Genomic DNA, 20,987 nt, shown 5'->3' with positions numbered 1-20,987 from the left:
GGAAGGAACTGCAAATGATTCTAAAATTTTTTTAGAAAACTATAACTAATCCAGAAAATAATTTTTCGATGCTTCCTCAAGAAAAATATTATGTGGTTGATTCTGGCTACACTAACATGCCTGGATTTTTTATACCATATCATGGAGAGCGCAATCACATACGTGATCACCCAGAAGGACAGAATCTACAAAATCTAGAGAAGATATTTAACTATAGATATTCATCATTGCATAATGTCATTGAACGGTATTTCGATGTGTTGAAAGCTCGTTTTGCTATTCTTGAAGCAATGCCTACATATGACTTAAAGAAACAAAAATATACAGCTCTTGCTTGTTGTGCTATTCATGACTTTATTAGGATGTATTAACGAAGAGATCCTTTGTTCATAGAGTATGCAAATAAAAATGTTGAGCTAGAAGGCAATCATGGGAATGATGGAGCAAGCACTTTTGACCAAGTTAGTGTTAATGTTAATCCAAGCCAACTTCGTCAAATGGCTAATGTTCGAGATCGCATCACAAAACAATTATGAGATAATTACAAGAGGCATTAATTTCATAGTTGTGCTCATACATTCATATTTTTTTGTATTTTTCTTGAATTCGATCGTACTCATGTTTTCTAGAATTTCATGGTTGAATTTAAATTCTAAACTAATATATTTTAAATTTTTTACATATTTATATTATGAACTTTATAATTCAAGATACATGTATTTTTATTTTATTCATTTTTAAAAAATAATAGTATTTGGTGTAGTTAGTTTTTAAATAGATTTTAAAAAATATGATGAAAAAAAAAAAAAAAAAAAAAAGAAGAAGGGAGGAACAGTTTTTATTTTTTTAAAAATTAAAAAATTAAAAATAGAAAATGATACCAAACGTCATCTCAATAATTCGTTTTATCCATTGCCGTTTTTGAACACTGCACGGAATCAGCGTCTTCGCAATCCGGCTAATACGGGTCTTTCTTTCTTTGCGGCGTTCCGCTGCCATACCAGGAAATCTTTAAAGCGTTGGTCTTTCCATCCCGGTTTGGACGGAACCCAGAACTCAATTCGCCGAAGCCGCTGCTCTCCGTTTTATATTCGCCTTTCCAACACGCTACCGCCAAAAGGAAAAGAAGGATCCGATAACGAGAGAGGGAGGGATGGTTCCCCTCTTCACACAGAGCCATCATCACTTCCTCGGGCGCTCCTTCCTTTCCCCAAGATCCCCCGGTGGGTCGCCGTCCCCTCGCCTTTTGCCTCGCCGCGTCTCGTGCCGGACGATGGCGTGCGAGCCCGCGGACGCGTTTCGAACGGTGAGGCCGGTCACCATCTCCTACCCCGAGCTGCAGGTCAGTCCGAACTCCGAGTCAATCGCCCTCTCAGACGAGGTTTTCTTGAGAGTTGAATGATGTGATTTTCTTGATGGGTTTTGATGCGATCAGGACAAGAAAAGGGATTTGTCGACCAAGATCGAACAAGGATTAGGACCCAATGGACTTGGAATCCTTGCAGTCTCTGATGTATGTAGTCGGTTCTTTCCTTTCTTTCTTTTCTTTTTAACTTTTGTTCTTCATTTGTCCTTCAAGAATAGTTTTTATTGATCGTTAATATCAGGCAGAAGCAATCCGGAAACGTCTCTAACGGTTTCCAAGATCGAATCTTGTTTTGGACTCGGAGCTGTATCGCATCTTTTTCTTGTTTTAATGATAAGATGTCTTGATTCTTAAAAGAATCATAGTTTTTATAATTTAGGATGGCCACAAGAAATGGTTGAAGCGAAAAACTTTGCTCATAGATGAGTAGATGAGTTTTTAATGTTCTTTGTCGTCTGTGGAATGAACATGAGCTTCACGTTAAGGAAAAAAGTTTGAATGCGAGGCATAACGGCGAGCAGAAAAACAAAATTTAATAAAGAATGAAGAAAATATTTGAGTGGAAGAATGTTTGCAAGCACGGATGACTCTTTATAGTAATGTTGTAAGGAGGACATTTGATAATTTTGACACAAATTGCATATGTTATTCTTTATGTGTATGTGTATAGTAGTGATTGTTTGCTGATGCAAGATTATTTCGTTGTAGATGGATTTGAACTCTGCAGTGTTTCTCCTTTCATTGGCTAATATATGCTGTTTAAACGTATTTATTTTATTATAGGTGCCCGGCTTTCCTCTGTTACGTCAAAATCTCCTACATCTTGCACCCAGGCATGCACTTTCAAATTGCACTATTAAATAGTTCGATTTCTAATGTTTTCCGGTTTAGAATTCTTGTGAGAAGAAGACTAGACTGCTTGCTCTATTGTTTTCTTTTGGCAGAGTCGCAAACCTACCTGATGATGTAAAGAAAGAGCTTGAAGACCCAGACAGCAGGTATGGTGTGTTAATATGGTCTCATCTAGAAACATGCTTTCAATTGTAAAGGTGTATGCATGCTGGGCATATCGAAAGGGACAAGCATTTTGTCTCAGAGCAACTGCATCACTTCGTTGTGATGAATAAGATAACTAAACAAGAGGGAAAGAAAATAAAAGGCATGATAGATTGACTTTATTAGTTAATCTACATGAACAGAAGGGCTTTATATCAACCTATGATGTGCATAGTTTGACAAAGGTGTACCGCCATAATATTTGAGCAATTACTTTCATTATCTTTCCCCTTCTGCACTTTTGTTTTCTTATCAACTTATAGATTGTGATGTTTTTATCATTGCCAGATCTTATTTTAATTTTAAAGTGCTGCTCAGGATAAATTATGCATGCACTATCTGTCTCTTGTCATATAGGTATAGTTTTGGATGGAGTCATGGGACAGAGAAGCTAGAATCTGGTAAATTTGGTACGTTTTTGCTTCTCTTTTAACTGCACCACTTTTTGGTGCATTCACTATTCGATGTGAGGTTTATGAGAGTAGTGTAGAAAGTGAATGATTTTTATCTTCCTAGATCTCCCAAAAATTTCCGTTGCATCTAAATTTTCTTTAGCTTTGCTGTTAAGGAAATTGCATGCCATAGCTTGATATTTTGTTCTAGAAACCTTATGTATAGAGAGATATGCTATCATGCAAGCAAGAAGGAAAGATTTGGAAGCTTTTCTATTACAATTCTGTCATGTAATATATCTATTTGGATGTTAGCCTGCCTATTAATCAAGATTTTTCCTTAAAGTCCCAGTTGACTCTTGTCCACTCCATTCCTTGCAGATACGTTTAAAGGATCATATTATGCCAATCCAATCTTAGACATACCTACGACGGATGGTGCTGTTTTATGCAGGTATAATAATTGGTAACAGTTGGTAACACATTTTGATCTTAGTTTATTATTTCTTACTACTGCTTAATTGCCGCAAAAAAACTCCATGTTAAAGTATGATAATATACTTTCATGTTAAAAGATGGTGATGCGCTTTCAGATTTGTGCTTGTGAAAGGACAGGGATAGTTCAGATCTCAACTTTCAATGTGTGGCTGTCAATGTTTTCCAGCCCCATGGATCACTTCCCACACTTCTATACTTGTACGCTGCTGAAAACTATGTATGATCATTTGGGACATAGTGGCTCCATACATACATAAAGGTGTGGAAACTTGGTGGGGCATTATGATGAGAAACAAAATACGAAATTGATATAAGAAACAAATGACCTAATAATTGTGCGTAACTTAATTCATCATACGGTATAAACAAATATGATAGTTTTGGGAGGGAAAAATTACAATGTAGCCATAGCCATGCTTCAGAAGAAGGAAAAGAAAAAGGCTTGTCAACTATGGATAACTAGATAATGGCCTTAAATTCGTAGTCAAGTAGAATATATACCAAGTCTTTATTGTGAACATTACAATTGGAAGTTACCAGCAATTCCTGATGAGAGCTGAACATCTACAACGATGTCGTTAATGTTATCTTGAATAATACTACTATAAGCTGTTTTCAGAGTGTTGTTATTGCAATCCTTAATAATATAGTAATACTCTATAGCCAAAAATTTTCAGCTTGTGTTTTGCTTCATATCATCTCCAACATGGCAATCATGATTATCATGAAGAACAGCTTTTCAAGCTGATTCATTACATTCGATGCTGCTGTGCCTTTTCCTTGATTGTTTTTTTTTTCAAGGAAATTCCTTTTTAGTACCATGACTTTATCTATAATCATCTGTTTATATGTGCTCTCTTATGTTTATTAATCACTTTAATTGGACTCTTACTCTATCATCTAGGTACCCATCATTTTGTCGACCCAATGTATGGCCTACCATTTCTTTGCCTAAGCTGGAACAAGGTATATTGGCATCTCTCCTCTGAATCCATATCTGTGAATAATACTGGAGAAGGTTCTTCACCTTGTTGTGCAAATTGTATATTAGCATCTTCACAAGATATTTAAGAGAAAGTTATATAGCACTGTGAAATATTTACTTTCTAATAGAGCCTTTTTTTTAACACCTCGCATATACTGTTTCCAATGTATTGTAGGGGCATGATCTATTTGCATCTTATAGTTCTAAATAATTCAATGTGGTTCTGAATTCGTTTTAGTGCTTCACAAGGAAATAATTATGAAGTTCTGGCATATAGCTAGAATTTTGGGAGCACTAACAAATTCACAAGTCCTGATAATATTCTTTAGAAAAGTTGATGTTCTCTCATTTTTTTCTAAACTTTCTCGTCACATCAGAGAGCATCTTTCAAATTGATGGAGAACCCTATAAAATTTCAGCTCTCTTCACATGAACTCTTATGGGTAATCATCATGCAGACTATTGTGTTACCATTTTCTTCAAAACAATTTGTATTGCTGAACATATCAGATGAATTTTTGGTTATTGTAGATTAACTGATTTTTGGTTAGGTATGTATCTTTTTTCACTTGCTATAGTTGAACTAAAATAAGATGTTAGTAAAAGCTCCACTGTTCCATCAAAAAAATTTGGAAGCTCTAATCTATATGCTATTTTATGAGTGATGTGATACAATTACCACGTGGCAAACATTCTGAAGGATATGGGTGCAAAATCATTTGAAAGATAATGCCAGTGAAATTTAATTTGGATGGAAGCAAATGTTATATAAGATTTGTGTCAACAAGAGATATAAAAAGTGATCTCTTTTTCATTATCTCAAGACCTTTCATTTTGAAGAAATGCCAGATGCAAGATATTGAAGTCTCTAGATTGTGGACCTTTGGTGAAACTTTCGAACAAAATTTACTAATTAAAATGCTGCATAGTTCAAAATTTTGGGCAATATCAGGGTGCAAATGTAAAGATGCACATAGATATGTCGATTGATGAGATAGATATGTAGTATAAAATTTAGGCTGATGATGCCTTGTGGATCTGAATGTTGAGTGATCCAAGGTCACATTTATACAGATGCATCAAGCATTGAATTATTAAGGTGGATATATGATAGAACTAGGAAAGAAAATGTTAGATAGAAGTACAATCAAAGTCTGTATTTTCATTAGGGTATTAGGTTGATGGATACGCAGCAATTTGTATGATGTGGTCATGTGCAGTCTAGACTATTGTTTAGGCCAGGGGCAGGGACTTGGATGGATATAGGGGTATAAACAAGTGGAACTCAAGCAAGTTGAGGCCAGGTTGAGCTTGCCTCAGTTTTCCATCAACCTATCTCAATCTTGGCTTAAGCTTGTAGCCTGATAGGCAACCTTAGCTCAAGCTCCTCTCGTTAGAATTCAAGCCAGCTCGAGATCGGTTCGCTTAGTTTGTCCGAGGGGTTCCCGTACCGATCTGAACCGGTCGGTATGGGGCGTACTGAATCGATTCGGGGGGGGGGGATCGGAGCGGTTCATTTCTCTTTTTTGGTAAATTACAAAAACCACATTGATCCGAGCCGGTTCGATGGGGTTTGCCTGCAAATCAAGAGAGATCGATCGGTTTCTCGATTCGGTATGACTCGAAATCGAGCCGTACCAACAAGCCATGTGGGGGGGGGGGGTGGGGGGGTTGCCTTTGTCTCCTTTGATTTTGACAGTCCGAGACTCTTAGAAATCCGAGAGCCTCTCAAAATTTGTGATTTTGATATGATTTCATTATATGTTGTAGATCATTAGATGATCTACATGATGACACTAAAATCATTAATTTTCGTTAAGTATTTTTTTTAAATATATATTTATATATTTTAAAAAAATATTAAAAAATAAATTCAAAAAAAAATAATATCAAAAAATTATTAAACTGTTGTATTTTGTTAAATTTGTAGAAATGAGTAAGAAGAAGGATGCAGAGTGTGACATTGGCTGGGAGCATGGTGAGATGCTCTCAGCTTGGCACCATTGGAGATGCAAATGGTGCGGCACAGGTTCAAAGGAGGGGTGACTATGTTGAAGCAGCATTTGGCTGGTGGTTATCAGGATGTGATCATGTGTCGAAAATACCTACATGTGGTCCGACAGCTTATGAAGAAACATTTTGCTGAGCAGAAAGTAGCGAAGGAGAGGGCGGGTGGACCGTCGAGTTGGACATCCACCTTCTTATTATTTCGAAGAGTCAGAGGAGGCTTCTGCTCCATATGACGAGGAGACAGAGATTGAGGCTGCCATTTAGACAAGTCTGGATGAGCAGTACAGGTTGGAGGAGATGGCTAGATATAGAGAGTGATTTGGACCGTTATTCTATGAGTCGGGATTCGACTCTGTGATTACTAGAGGAGAGTCTGAGTTCAGGAGGATCACCTCTATCAGGGAGTCAGTCAGTAGAGGGAGAAGGGGTATTTTATCGATGTTGGGGGCTTTTGGCAGTACGAGAAGATCCGACAGAGATATTCTAGCAGGAGCCACCATCCATGATTTGGATCTACATGCTTTTTCTAGCAAGAATTCAAAATAGTAAAGGATTGACACTATACTGAAGAAGGAGAAGAAGAAGGATATGTGGCGAACTATTGGATTATGATTTCATTTTAGCCATATTTTAGTAAATGCAGTGGGCAATACTTACTATCGGTCTATCATTTCAGCAATACAAGCTGCTGGTTCTAGTGTAGATCCTCCAGCACCCAGGGATATCATGGTCAGCTTCTTGACAGTAATAAAGAAGAGTTTGAGAGATGGATCGCTTCTTATAAGAGTAAATGACCCACATACGGACTGACGGTGATGTGTGATGATTGGATCGGTCCTACTAGATGGAGTATCATAAATTTTTTGACATATTATGATAAAAAAATATTTTTTTATAAATCAATTGATGCTTCAGATAGGGTACACGATGCCACATACATCATTGGATTGATGGAGGAGGTGCTTGATTCAGTTGGAGAGCAGAATATCGTCCAGATCGTCACGATAATAGACCATAATATAAGGCTGCTGACGAGTGGCTGATGGAGCGGCAATCGATGGAGCGGCAATCACATATTTACTGGACACCATGTGCTACACATTGCATTGACCTGATGTTGATGGATATTGAAAAGCTTCGTAGAGTGTAGTAGGTAGTGGATACGGTCCAGTCTATTACTAAATTTATCTACAATCATACATAAGTGCTGTCATTGATGCGAAAATATACTGAGGGAGAGATCTTGAGACCAGATGTCACACAGTTTACTACAAACTACATAGCACTTGATAGCCTTCTGCAGAAAAAAGCAGTCTTGCATCAGATGTTTATTAGTGCTGAATGACAGGAGAGTAGATATGCAAGGGCCGGCACTGTGGGAAGTCATGTGGAGAACTTAGTGACCAGTCAGTCATTTTAGCAATGGGTTGATAAAATAGTAAAGATTATCCAGCCATTATATGAGGTACTTCGCACCGTGGACAGCGAGAGATACCCCCAGATGGGCTTCATGTATCATATGATAGAGAGGGTAAAGTAACAGATCAATGAGATAGATCTAAAACATGTCCGAGAATACATCAACATCATCGATCATCGTTGGGACTATCAGATGGGTAGAGATTTGCATCTAGTGGGTAGCATGAATTCAAGAATGATCTGAATTTTTTTTAAATATTTTCTTTTTTTGACACTAAAAGTTTATTTAATCACTGTGGAATTTATTTTCAGTTTACTATTTGAATTCGAGTTTTCAGTACAGCATATCCGGGATTGATATGGATAATGAGCTTCTCACTGCTCTCCGTAATATTATATATAAGATGGTGTCCAATCCCAAAATCGCATCTGTGTCTGCAAGAGGTACGTTAGGTCAATTAATATGCGACTATTTAGCTTGATAATATATTTGTTACTAAAATGAATATATTTTTCATAAATGAAACAGTTTAGAGAGGAGACAGATAACTTTAGAGTCTCATTGGCTGTCGTAAGCAAAAAGAAAAAGAATCCAGATAAATTATATATAAAAAATGAGAACTTTATTCAAATTATATGCCTATTAATATCATAAAATCTGGTATATAATTTTGTTTAATTTTCTGACAGCTAAATGATGGATTTATTTTGGACAGTCCGCACCAAATTTGAAAAGTGTGGCCATCCGCATTCTTTCCCAAACAGTCTTCGTTAGTGGGTGTGAGCGCAATTGGTCGACTTTCACTCTTATCCACAGCAAATAGAGAAATCATCTGACACAGAAGCACCTTAACGATCTTGTTTATATGCACTATAATTTGAGATTGAGGCTAAAATGTGTGCATAATGAAGTACAGCTGAAGTATATGGATCCGAGGATATATAATTATGTCATTGATGATGAGGATTCGATGATTGGATGGCTTGCAGACCTGCAACAGGAGCCGAAATTTTATGAGCCGAGATTCTCTCCACGACCAGCCAGTGTGATAGTTAGAAAGATCAGGATGGATCCAGGGCAGTGGACAGAAAAAAATATTCTGCATAGAGTTTCAGTTGATCAGCCACAGCCTGAGGGATCACAGGAGAGTCATTCATCACGTGACTCCACGTTCGAAACACAGGGTCAGATGTTTGAGTGAGAAATACTGAGACGAGATTGGTTACAGAGGGGCACTGAGGGAGCTCGAAAAGACAAAGAAAAAGAAATGACAGTTGTAGCATCCTCGAGAGTACAGGAGTTAGTTGACTCAGATTCAGAGACTAGCGGCAGTAAGAGTGATGGTAGTAGTCATGGATCTGATGATCAGGAAGGGATTGGAGGATCTGATGATTATGGAGGGACTGGAGGATACAAGATCATTTTTCATGAGACAGCCGTAGGGTGCTAGTCGATTCACCGATGAGTCCTAATTTACATATGCCACACAAGATAGGGACCACGGACGACCTGATAGACCCTGTGAGGAGACGATCTCATACAGGCAACGGCCTTCGAGAGGTTGTTCAGCGCATGATACAGCTGCATATGATCTTGCACGTGGAGTAAGATCTATGGATGTATCTGGATCATCCTCGTACTATAGATCCTATCATCCACAGGCAGCTTATGATCCATATGGATATGGTGTATCCCAGACATCGACTTCTAGTGGCTACTATCCTATGCAGTCTGGAGCATCTTATGGTTCGCATTTTGCTACTGACATATTTGGATGGGCTCCTCCACAGCCATACCATCATCTTGAGGATACCTCTCAGAGTTAGATGAGCGAGAGATCTGATATGTCTTACAATTCAGAGAGGATACCTTATGGGATAAATATTCAGGATTACAGTGACACTTGATTAGAGAGATGGATTGATGTTCCTCAGGAGTATGCGGATGATCCGGATGTTTACGAGCGACACAGACATTCGACAAGATATTAGATCGGCAGAGATCCTGAGATTAGTATATTATTCTTTGTAATTTGTACTTTAGATATATTTATTGCATTGTTTTAAACTTTTAGTGTTTTAGCTTCTTTTATTTTTTTTTGGATGGTAGAATTGTTATATGACTTAAATAAATGGTGGCGTACCAATATGCCATGGCGTATCGATACTAGTACCGAACCGATATGCCATATTGTACCGACACATGGTACGGTATGGTATGCGGTACCATACTGTACCGCATCAGAACTAGTACGGGGCTCGATATTGGTTCCGGAAACCTTGGTTTGTTCAGTGGCAGATGGAGATAACAGTGAGGGAGCATGTAGGGATGTTGAGTGCCTGAGTGAAAATATTGAGAGTAAGGGTAGGGAGGTCGAGTGGTTGGTGCATTCAATGGTGGTCACGTCATAGTGAGGAGAAGCACGAGAAGTGGGAAAAAAAAGGTGGAGGTGGAGCAGGCGCAGGCGGTAGCTCTGGGGCTGAGAGATATGGCTGATATTTAGGTCAATAGCTAAACAGCAGCAAAATAAAGATAATCACTGATCTCTTCTATCACATGGGGGAAGAGAAGAATGGAAGAGAAGAGAAGAGAATATAGGGGAATGTTGCGGAGAAATGGGATCGTGATGAGGAGTAAAGTAATGGCCAGCAGGTGTTATTGCCCCTCTCCCATTAGTTTACATGCCCATTTCAGCCATTCAGATCTTAATCTGATGGCTGAATGAATAAGATAATCTATCTAGCAAATATACTCATAATAATCCATGTTTATCTATTATTTAATATATATGAAATATATATATGTGGTTTTGAGCTGAACATGAGCTGCTCAGAAACAGCTCGTTCATTTGACAGCCCTTATGGATATGTTCCAAAGGATCTGTGGAAGTGATTTTGGCTTATTTTTAAGACTAACATCACATGACCTCATATCTTTGATGTTGTGGATTCAACTTTGATGCTTTTCATATTCCTTTTCATCTTTAATTTGGAATTCTTCTTTCCTTCTCCAACGTTCTGTGATTAGAGTGCCATAAAGATTTCTAAGATCCAATTTTTACTAGAATACAAAATATTTAATCAATTACCACTTGACTCTTCTATCCTTGTGCTAAATGTTACTTCTGTAGATATGGCAAAATGAGCAAGTTGTGGACTTCACAAAGACTAATGCATCCTCATGCTCTATTATGTACTCAGCAACATCAAAGTCTTCATTTTGCTATGAACTCAAACATTATGGGTGTTGGAGATGTAGATGAGACATAACATTGATATTACTTATTATATATGTATGTACCTTTTTTATGTCCTGGATGCATATGCTATGGCCAGACTCTAGCCGGCATAGTTGCTTTAGAAGTTTGACAAGGATCCAAGAAATTAGTTCAAATTCTTATCAGTTGTTTCTTATAAACAAATACCTGTGTGTCTAGGGTGATAAGAAATAAAGTATTTCATGTCTAGGCTAACTCTATTTTGTTAGCTATGACCAAAAGCCTTTTCTTTGCCTTCTGTTTCCATAGCACCTAAGCAGCTTTCTACTTCTCATAAGTTCTTATAGATTTGTATATTCTTTAAAGTTCACATCAGATATGGCTACTTTATATCTAAATGCATTCTGAATTGTCATCATTAGATAATTAAAATAGCAGTTGGTATATTCGTCTAATTTTTTTGATTACTATGACTATTAAAGATCCTAGGAGGATTCTTAGGTATCTTTTCCCTTTAACTTCAGTATGGTGCATGTATGTCCTGCCTTTAGTTTCTGTTTCAATGTTATCTCCTGAACTGACAGTGGTGGTTAATATTTCTTTCTTATTTAAATCTAATTTCGAGTTCTTTTGTTAAATGACTTTGCATGACAGAGTAGTTGTATTTTTCTTTTCAATGAATAAATACTAAATTTTGTAAAATGACTCTTGATGTGTTCAATTTTGTAGCATTCAAAAATCTTGGACAGCTGATGTTGGAAGTTGGGCTCATGTTGGCATATCATTGTGATCAATATGGTATGTTTAGCATGTCCAGAATTTGCAGACCTTATTAATTATATTACACCCTTACTGCATTTTCTTTTATAGACCACATGATATGATAAACAATATGGCTCGATTTATTATGTCAGAATCTACCCTTTTTCTAAACCAGAAAAATGGAGAAGTTTCCCATTTTTTACTCAGCGAAAATTCCTTGCTAAATCTGGACTACATTAATATTCCCTAATCATATGTTTCTCTTGACATGCTAAACCATTACATCCTTCATCAGTTCCCATTCTAAAGACTATAATCTATCCATAATTTATCATTTCATAATTGTCTAATGTAACTATTTCTGCATTTTTTTGAAAAATCTTCTAAGGTTTTCTGCTTCATTCTGTGACCTTCATTAAACCCTCCCATTTCTGTTCACATTTTACAAGCTTTGCCAAACTTTCTAGTATTTACAATATCCACACATCTATACATGATGTTTGATATGTGGAGACATCCTAATCTTATGCTATTCCTAAGGCTTTTTAGGTAGAGAACTATCACCTTTATATCAAGCAATATTTGGTTACAATGTGATTGAGTACCAAATCTAACAACATGTACTCCATTTGTTTAGGCTTTACCTTCAAACTTCATTGCAAGAATTTTATCTAAGGTTGTTTTTGTTGCCGCAATGACTCTTGGGATCATGGTTTGTTGTACTGTCCATCTGGCGTACTGTGTCATACCAGTATGGTGTTTCATACCATACTAATATTAGGTATGCTGTCTCGTATCATACCGAACCACATACCAATACTTTAATAGGATGGTACTGGAAATGGAATCCAGTATTGAGATGGCCAACCTTGGTTGGAATAAACTTATCCTATGGCTAAGGTAATTAGAAAGGCTTAAATATAGTTTTGGTGCATATGATCAAGGATCTGTTTGTGCACGTATGCATGAATCTGTGCATGTGCATGCACATCTGAGTGTGTAATTTCGTGTTGGTGATAGTATTATTTGACCTTTCATCTAAATAAAGTAGTGGTAACTGGAGTTCTAATCTCCATTTCAGCTGGAAGGATATATGTATGTATGTATAATACTGCCATTAATTTCCTGTTGTATGTTCTTTCCTGTTACATGGGCTATCTCAAATGGCTGTTATAACAGCCATTATGTTGTTCCCAAACTGAACCGATCCCAGGGCTGAACTGGGAAAAACATCCTATTGTATGTTCATTCCTGTTTATATGGGTTGGCTCAAATGGCTATTATAACCAAGGTTTTACATCCCGGTGGAATGGGGGTATCCCGATTGTTTTGTTCCTATGAGAAAATGGGACCGGGACAGGGTTAGAACTCTGAAACCCATCTATACAAAGAAAAAGAAAGATGAAAGAAAGAAAGTAAGATGAAAAAAGGAAAAGGTGAAAGGAAAGAAGAAGAAAAATGAAAGGGATGGAGAAGAAATAGAAAGGAAGGAAAGAAGAAAGAAGGAAGAAGGAAAGAGAAAGAAGGAAGAAGGAAAAAAAAAAGAAAGAAAGGGATGACAAAAAGAAAGAAAAAAGGAAAGAAAAGAAGGTAGAAGAAAAAGAAAGAAAAGAAGGAAGAAAAGAGAAAAAACAAAGAAAGGAAAAAAGAAAGGAGAGAGATGGAGGATATCTATTGGGATGCATGACCAGAACGGCTATGGGAGGGGACGGATAGTGGGGCATCCCATTCTATGGAGATATCGGGACATCTCTGCCCCACGGGATTTAAAACCTTGGTTATAACAGCCATTATGTTGTTCCCAAAGTGAACTGATCCCAGGGCTGAACTAGGAAAAACATCCTTTTATTTCCGTTATAATGGAAAATAACTGTTCTGGAGGGAGTACTTACTCTGAAATACCGGTATCATCAGAACCTTGTATGAACTTCCCAGATCTGAGATTATAGATTAATTGTTTGTATATCCTTTTAAAAATATGCCTCTTTCTCTGTCCAGGCGCACGTGATTAGTTCCTAACCTTTTTTTAGTTCTGTTTTTATTATTTGCAAACTCTGCTTAGTGGCATGCATAAAGCTAATATCTGTTCTCCTTTAAGTATTAAGGTACACTGATGTGTTTCATTCACTGGTTAGTGACAAAGGAGATGACAAAGTATGACATTGAAGGACTTGAGCAGATACTTAGGCGCTCCAGGTGCCACAAAGGTCGTTTATTATATTACTTTCCGAGGCAACTGAGGTAATTGTTATTCTTGTTGAAAGTGCAATTCTATTACAATGAGGTTTGCGTTGCTATTTGAAATATACTTTTGCATAACATGATTCCAGCTCCTTTTGTGTGTGTGTTGTTTTGGGGGGTTGGGGGGCACAATGGACCATATTTCTGCTTCCATATTTGAACTAGTATGTGTTAATTTGATGTTGATTGAACATGTGTTGGCAGCAAGAGCTTTGCCATATATTTGATGCTACTGGACAATGAATTCTTAAGTGTATTATCTATTAAATATTAGATGCATGTCTTTTGGTAGAATAATATAGCTGTCTTTTGATAAATATTTCTTGTTTTGATGGATGTAGCAATTATTTTCTTGCAGTGAATGCACCGGAGATATTCGTTCCATGTCCTCGTGGTGTGGGTGGCATACTGACCATGGGTCACTCACAGGTCAAATTTAACGTCTGGGCTGCTGTTTGTTATTAAAGTTATAAATAAACTTTTGTATCAACAAGTTTTTCTACTGCCTCATCACGTAGTGAACTACATTTTATTATTATCCTATTATCTTCTCATTACTTTGTTGATGAATTCCTTTTTTAAGCCTATACATGGTAAATAGAATATTAATATCTAATTTCATGGGTCTACATTTGGACCCATACCCAACCCACAGACTTGTGGCTTCAGATCAGTTCCAGGTAGGATATGGGCCTGTGGATATCAGCGGTAGCCCTAATATCCAGAATGGAGCCTGTACAGATTTAAATTTTTCTTCATCTTTTACCTTGAATTAGAATACATCAAGTATTTAGCACATTTTTCTACTGTTAGCAAACATAATGAAGATTCAAAATCTTGATTCTCTTTGTAGTGGTTCTAAGAATGATGATGCACACATTGACGACACCCCAATGCTGGGTGCTATTTATGACTTGAACTTATTACAAGAAGGATGAACTCTGCATGTGTCAGACATTTTGAACCTAGTGCTCTTGGTTAAGTGGATGGTGAATTTCTGATGATTCTGGGGAAATCTTTGAAAGAAATTGTAGAAAGAAGATAAATATTAGCCAGCTCTTAATGATGTTAAACTTCAACCAATCATCCAAGTCTACAGTATACTTCTCGAGTGGCGTTATATATAAAGGTACTCTGGCATTATACCTGTGTATGCAAAAGATCATTTTAAAAGCGAAGCAGCACTATCAGTCAGTTCACAATCATGTGATCCATATAAGCCATCTCTCTCTCTCTCTCTCTCTCCATGCGTGCATGTATTTGTACATGCATGCATGTGTGCATGGTAAGACTCATTTTCCAGGTTTAGTATGGAAAAGAGCTTCCCATGATGGAACTTGTTTACTCCTGCTAATACATCTCATCTGCTATTTTTTTTCCCCACAAATAATAGCAGAAGTTTCTAGATTCTGTTGTGGGCTACTGTGCAAGCACAATATATAGCACATTAATGCATGGTTTTGTTTGCAATAAGTTCTTAATATTACAGAAATGGAACTTGTATGTCTTTGAGAATGAGAAGCTTTATACTAAAACATGTATTCATGACCTAATTATCTGAAATCATATTTGTAGGTCTTACTTGTGGCATGTTCAAGAGCAATGGTGTAGAGATCCCGTGTCCTGACACAGGTGCTGGCCTTTATATTAAAACACGAAATGATCAAATTGTCAAAGTAATTTCTATTTCCTTACTTTTTCTTGTTGAGATTGAAGCAAGATAACATCTTAGTTGTTTCTTCCAGCTGATTCCTACCTATCAATCATTGTGAATGCAGTAATTTTTCAACATAAAGAGGTGGATCACTGATGTATTTTATTTGTTTATGTTTTGGTGTTGATCAATCAGACTAGGAATGGCTAGAGAATAGATGAGGTGGATCACTGATGCATCTTTCTTGTTCATGTTTTAGTGTTGCTCAATGAGAGTAGAAGTGACTAGAGAATAGACCTATTTTAAACTTGTCAATGGGTTTTTGAGCCTGAACTGTACAGATGCAAATTACATAATGGGCTATTTGAACTGAGTGTCCACATGTTGGTCATGAAATATTTTTTCCTTTTTTTTTTTTTGCTTTTTTACTTGTTGTAAGGAGGGAGATCTACCTGCACTATAATTACCCAGATTTAAATCTTTGAGGATGCATCGCCCAATAATTGAAACTAGAATATTTAGTTGCTATAGCCCTAGTTCACATGGTTCATGACATTTAAGATGCTTGAAATTTGAACTGCGAATGTTATGGATGATCTTACTTATTCATTTGTCAAGCAGTTATAAACTAGATAAGTTTTAATGGCCCGTGATTTCACGTGATTTGTGGTTTAGGGATCAAATCTTATTAAACTAGGTCTACAATTTTATGAATTTGTAAATTTAGGGCACTTTAGTTGTTGTGTATCATGACTAATTATGTGACTTCAATTGTTATGGCCCATCATGAAATTTGCCAACAAGATTTAAGTTCAAATTTCTTGGTAGGATTTTTAGCTCATCTCATGACTTTAATGTTCCAAAGACGTATGTAGTTATGCCTTGTCTGAATTGCATGCTTGGTGACTACGGGTAATGGCCACAACATTCAGTACATCCTACATATCATAAAGCACATGTAGATCAAAATTCAGGTGATTGTTTCTATGGACATGAAAGGGATAAGGTTTGCATCATAACATGACCTTTTCATAGTTATTAACAAGTTTCTATGATATGCCGTCAACCTAATATCAACCCTCCACTTTTCTTATTCGGGCTTGGGACTGGCCACAGAGATGTTTCATCGTAACATGACTAGAGTGTTTAACATGTCATTGTTAGTCCATGTTGTTGACATTCTAGGATGCTTCACATACCTTAATTAAGTTATGAATGTTATTCCTCTTTGAAGTGACATGACAGAAAAAAGAACATTTATGTAATTTGGATGGTATGTCGACCTCTCCTGTCCATCCTGTTTATATTGTAACCTGGCCCAGATACATATAGATGTGCGTGTATATGTTTGCATTCATATGTCTGAATGCTTGCAAAATGCAGATATTCCCTGTCTATTACTCAAATTAAATCCTTGTGTGTTCCGAAATGTAACTCAAGAAACTGTATTTTGATGTCAGTGTTTCTCTTCCGCTCTAAAAAACATTCCTGTTATGTACATAATTGCATCTTCATTTGGAGGCATTAGGTTGTGTTTGGAGAAGATGAATTAGCATATCAAATTGGTGAAACAACTGATATATTATCAAAAGGCCGTCTTTGTGCTACTCCACATTGTGTACAGGTATGTTATCAATGAAACATGTTTTTATTTGTTTTTGAAGAAAAGGATCACTCATGACATTCTCTATATTACTTGTAAGAATCCAGGTTTACCTTTCTTTTGTTATTATTCTCTTACATACATCCAGAATTTGCCTTTTTATAGACAAGCTACTGTTTAGATTTTTTATTTAAACATTAGCCATTGGAAACCTTGTCCAATCCTAGTGTCCTTTTTATTCTAAATAATAGATCTTAGAAAATCCCATTATATTATAAAGCTTATAGACATCTGATCTTGGCTTTTAATCTATTTAGTTTGTTCATATTCTTGATGATTTTTTTTCATGTAGAGAAAGTGCTTGTGATGGATTTATTTTTTAGTTGCCTATTTGCTAATCAATGTTCCATTGTCCCAAATATTTTGCATGTTCCATTACCTGTGCTGTTTTTTGTATGTAATTTTCCCCTTTTCTTATGCATCCACTCAGAAGGGGCTGAACATGAAAAGGATACATTGATTTGACAAGAGAAATGCCATACAAGGAAGGAATTTATGTTCTAGAATTTGTCAATTTGGTTATTTTTTTTTTGTTATTTGTTTTTTTATACAGTGACAATGTTGCACATGTTTTATTTATGACTGTAAAACAGCTAATCTTTCATATTGTGTTGTTTACTAAATCTCATCATGCTTCCATTCTTCCCTACATATCTGTCTTATTCAGTCGCTGCTATGGCTCTATTTTGCGAACTATTAGCTGTCATCAACTCTTCATCCTTCTACTTATCTGCTAGTCTTTTTGCCATATTCTGGTTTCAAGTGGATAATGTTACAAAAATGCTAGTATCTGCAATTCACTTGATTGATTGGAATATGTGCAACATCTACAATGTGAGATCTACTTCAACTTATATGCAGAATATGAAGGCAATTTTTATCTCTGGTTTTTGCTTACCAAATCCTTATCAAACAGGAACAGGAATCTGTTTGTGCACTTCTTTGTCATGGATCTTCTGTGTTGCAGTATTCTTAATATTTTTTTATTTACTGTTGGATAGGCACCTAATGGTGAAAAAGCTTTTGGTGTGGAACGTTCGACTTTTGCTCTGTTCATGCAACCTGACTGGTACTTTCAGAAATATCTTAGTTATAACCATATGAAGTTCAAGAAATCTTATGTTGTGAATCAATATGTATCTGTTGTATAATTTTCTGGTATGGATTATCTATGGTCACTCTAGGCTTTGTTTTTTTTATCTCTTTCACTTGGATGAAAACAATGCACGACTGATGCCTAGAAAAAAAAAACTGAAAATCTGAATCATTTGCTGTAGTTTTTCTTCCAATTTATTAAAAATGTTGTGAAGAACAGGCAAGACAATCTATGCATGTATCCTTATTCGCTTCTATCCAAATGTGCTGACTTTTGAACAAAATATGATCCCTATCTGCATGAAATTAAAAAAAAAAAAAAGAAAAGGAATATTTTGGTTCGTCTCATTGGGTGGTAAGTGGTGTCCTGCCTGGCTAAACAATGCTTATAGTTGGAATCTTGCATTGGTGGAATTGCTAACATAATTGAGCCGTTAAGGTCATTGAACTGTTGGGTGTGGTTGCTGAATCCATGCATCATGGTCATTCCATGTTTTCTTCTAACCGGTAACTTCTTATTGTGTAAGATTTGGACATTTTTCCAGAAATCTTATCACATTCAGTGATTCGAAATTGTTTTGAAACTAAATTATGTTAATGAATGGCTCATATATATCTGATTGATATAACCTTGCATGTGTGTGCAAGCTGGAATATCGGCCATTGTGATGCTAAACATGTCCATCTAGTTTCTGTGCTCTTTGGCTTTGTGAAATTGGCACCATATAATTAGCAACTCTGGTTTGCAGCAGTTTTGGTCTCTTGTCCTTTTTAAGTTTGTTCAAATATTAAAATAAATTTCTTTGGTTTCTTTGGTTTGCCACCTTATCTGTGACCTAGTTTGTGTCGCCTTACCACTATCATCACAAACCCACAGAATTTTAAGGCCTGATTCATTGTGCTTTTGTTTTCTGTTTTTGTCTTTAGAAACCCAATAGCAAAAAATGAACCAAACTGAACACCATGTATGATCAAATGGTTTGTGAAAGCTCTAGAGCTTTTGGGAGCAGAGATTTATTGCTTTCAGAAAAAAGTGAAATTGGAAGCAAGGAGTAGCAGAAGTTTTGTGCAGATGCTCCCTTCGACATCAATCTCCTCTATTTCATTAATTTGTAGAGAAATAAAAACACAAAAACAATAATGATGCCAAACAGGCCCTTAGTTGGCACCTGATTTCTGCAACTTAATAACAGGCAAAGTCAAATGTTGGGTAGTGCTGGTCAGTTATTATAAGCCTTTTATTTAAGAACAATTCAATTTTCTTACTATGTTCCATTCTTGATAGGGATGAATGTCTTAGATTTCCTGGAGAGATTCATCATCATCGAGAGGTATGTTCTTGATGCTTCTATGGATTAATATTGACTGTAATGCCTGCAGTTTACAATGAACAGAGACGAGAATACTGTGCCATTTTTTAAGGAGCATGGTTAATGTATAGATATAGTGCTTCCATGATGACCTCACATGCATGATACTTCATGTTATTCTGCAGTTGATTCCGCCAAATGGGACTCTTACTTTTGGAGATTATTCTGAAATGCTCCTTAACAAGTATTACCACCAAAGGTTGTAAGGGAATATCACAATATTTATATGTATCTTTACATTTCTTGTACATAAGTGAATTTAATAATTTATACTATAGAAATATTTGATCTTATTTTTGATTCTAATGGTAGGTTCAATCAAGGTTTTAAATCCTGTGAGACGAGACTGCCCCGATTTTTTCATGAAACGAGATGCATTGCCATCCCGCCTCGTCCCGATACTTGGGACAGAGGATGTCCCAAGACATGCTGATTGGGACACTGGGATGCTAGCAAAACGGCTTGTCCCAATATATGGGATAGTATCTCGTCTCGATGTCCCACGGGACGTCTTGGGATGTCCCGCTGGGACCTGAATCCCTGGATTCAATTAAAATTTATATCTTGCCAGCACCTCCACTTTTACAAAACTAATAATATGAACAGTTCTCTCTTTTACATGATAATATGAAATTTTGAACCTCATGACTGCATCTGTGCCCACAAAACTTTGTAAATGTGGCAAATGTTTTCAAGCAGTCATTCACAGATTTTGGCTACCCAACCAAATTTGCTCATCTCATATATAAATATATATATATATTGACCTCAATTCTCTGGGTGAACTTAGACACGATATGATCTGAATGATAGTGATTAGATCAATTAATGGATAGTGAAACTGCTATGCTTTATGATATCTGGTGCTACCAGGCTAGAACATTGTTTCATTGTTGAGATATAACATTGAAACTGAGTAGAAGAATAGCAGTTATTTCTTGAATTTGTTTTTTTCCCTTTCCCCTTCTTTTCCTTCAAAGTGTGCTGTAATGCAGCTTGATGTATCAGGTTGATGGTTTATCATCATTGATTCATTATGGATTTTAGACAATGCTTTGTTGCCAGGACAATGTGAAGCAAATGCAATTGGCATTTCCTGACATTTTATTTCTTCCTTTCGGGTTATATATATATATATATATATATATATATATATATATATATATATATATATATATATATATATATATATCTGTTGGATAGACTACCGCTGTGTTTATAATTGATAATGGGGACAAGGTGATGGTGGGGAGGTGTG

General features: G+C 36.4%; 1 protein-coding gene across 1 annotated transcript; it reads left to right on the top strand.

Moving 5' to 3' along the window:
• Nucleotides 1-949: 949 nt before the first annotated feature.
• On the top strand, nucleotides 950-20,022 carry LOC105038079 (uncharacterized). The gene is made up of 15 exons (XM_010913798.4): nucleotides 950-1,342; nucleotides 1,436-1,513; nucleotides 2,150-2,199; nucleotides 2,311-2,364; nucleotides 2,780-2,832; nucleotides 3,196-3,268; nucleotides 4,217-4,278; nucleotides 11,674-11,742; nucleotides 13,842-13,947; nucleotides 14,306-14,376; nucleotides 15,523-15,623; nucleotides 17,130-17,225; nucleotides 18,266-18,333; nucleotides 19,645-19,690; nucleotides 19,855-20,022. Exons 1-15 carry the CDS (start codon nucleotides 1,154-1,156, stop codon nucleotides 19,933-19,935), a joined length of 1,197 nt encoding a protein of 398 aa, XP_010912100.1. The 5' UTR covers nucleotides 950-1,153; the 3' UTR covers nucleotides 19,936-20,022.
• The last annotated feature ends 965 nt before the right edge of the window (nucleotides 20,023-20,987 follow it).

Source organism: Elaeis guineensis, chromosome 2 (genome assembly GCF_000442705.2).
Source record: "Elaeis guineensis isolate ETL-2024a chromosome 2, EG11, whole genome shotgun sequence".
In the NCBI taxonomy this organism is placed as follows: Eukaryota; Viridiplantae; Streptophyta; class Magnoliopsida; order Arecales; family Arecaceae; genus Elaeis; species Elaeis guineensis.
The sequence above is the reverse complement of the archived record's forward strand: the minus strand, read 5'-3'. Positions and strand labels throughout refer to the sequence as shown.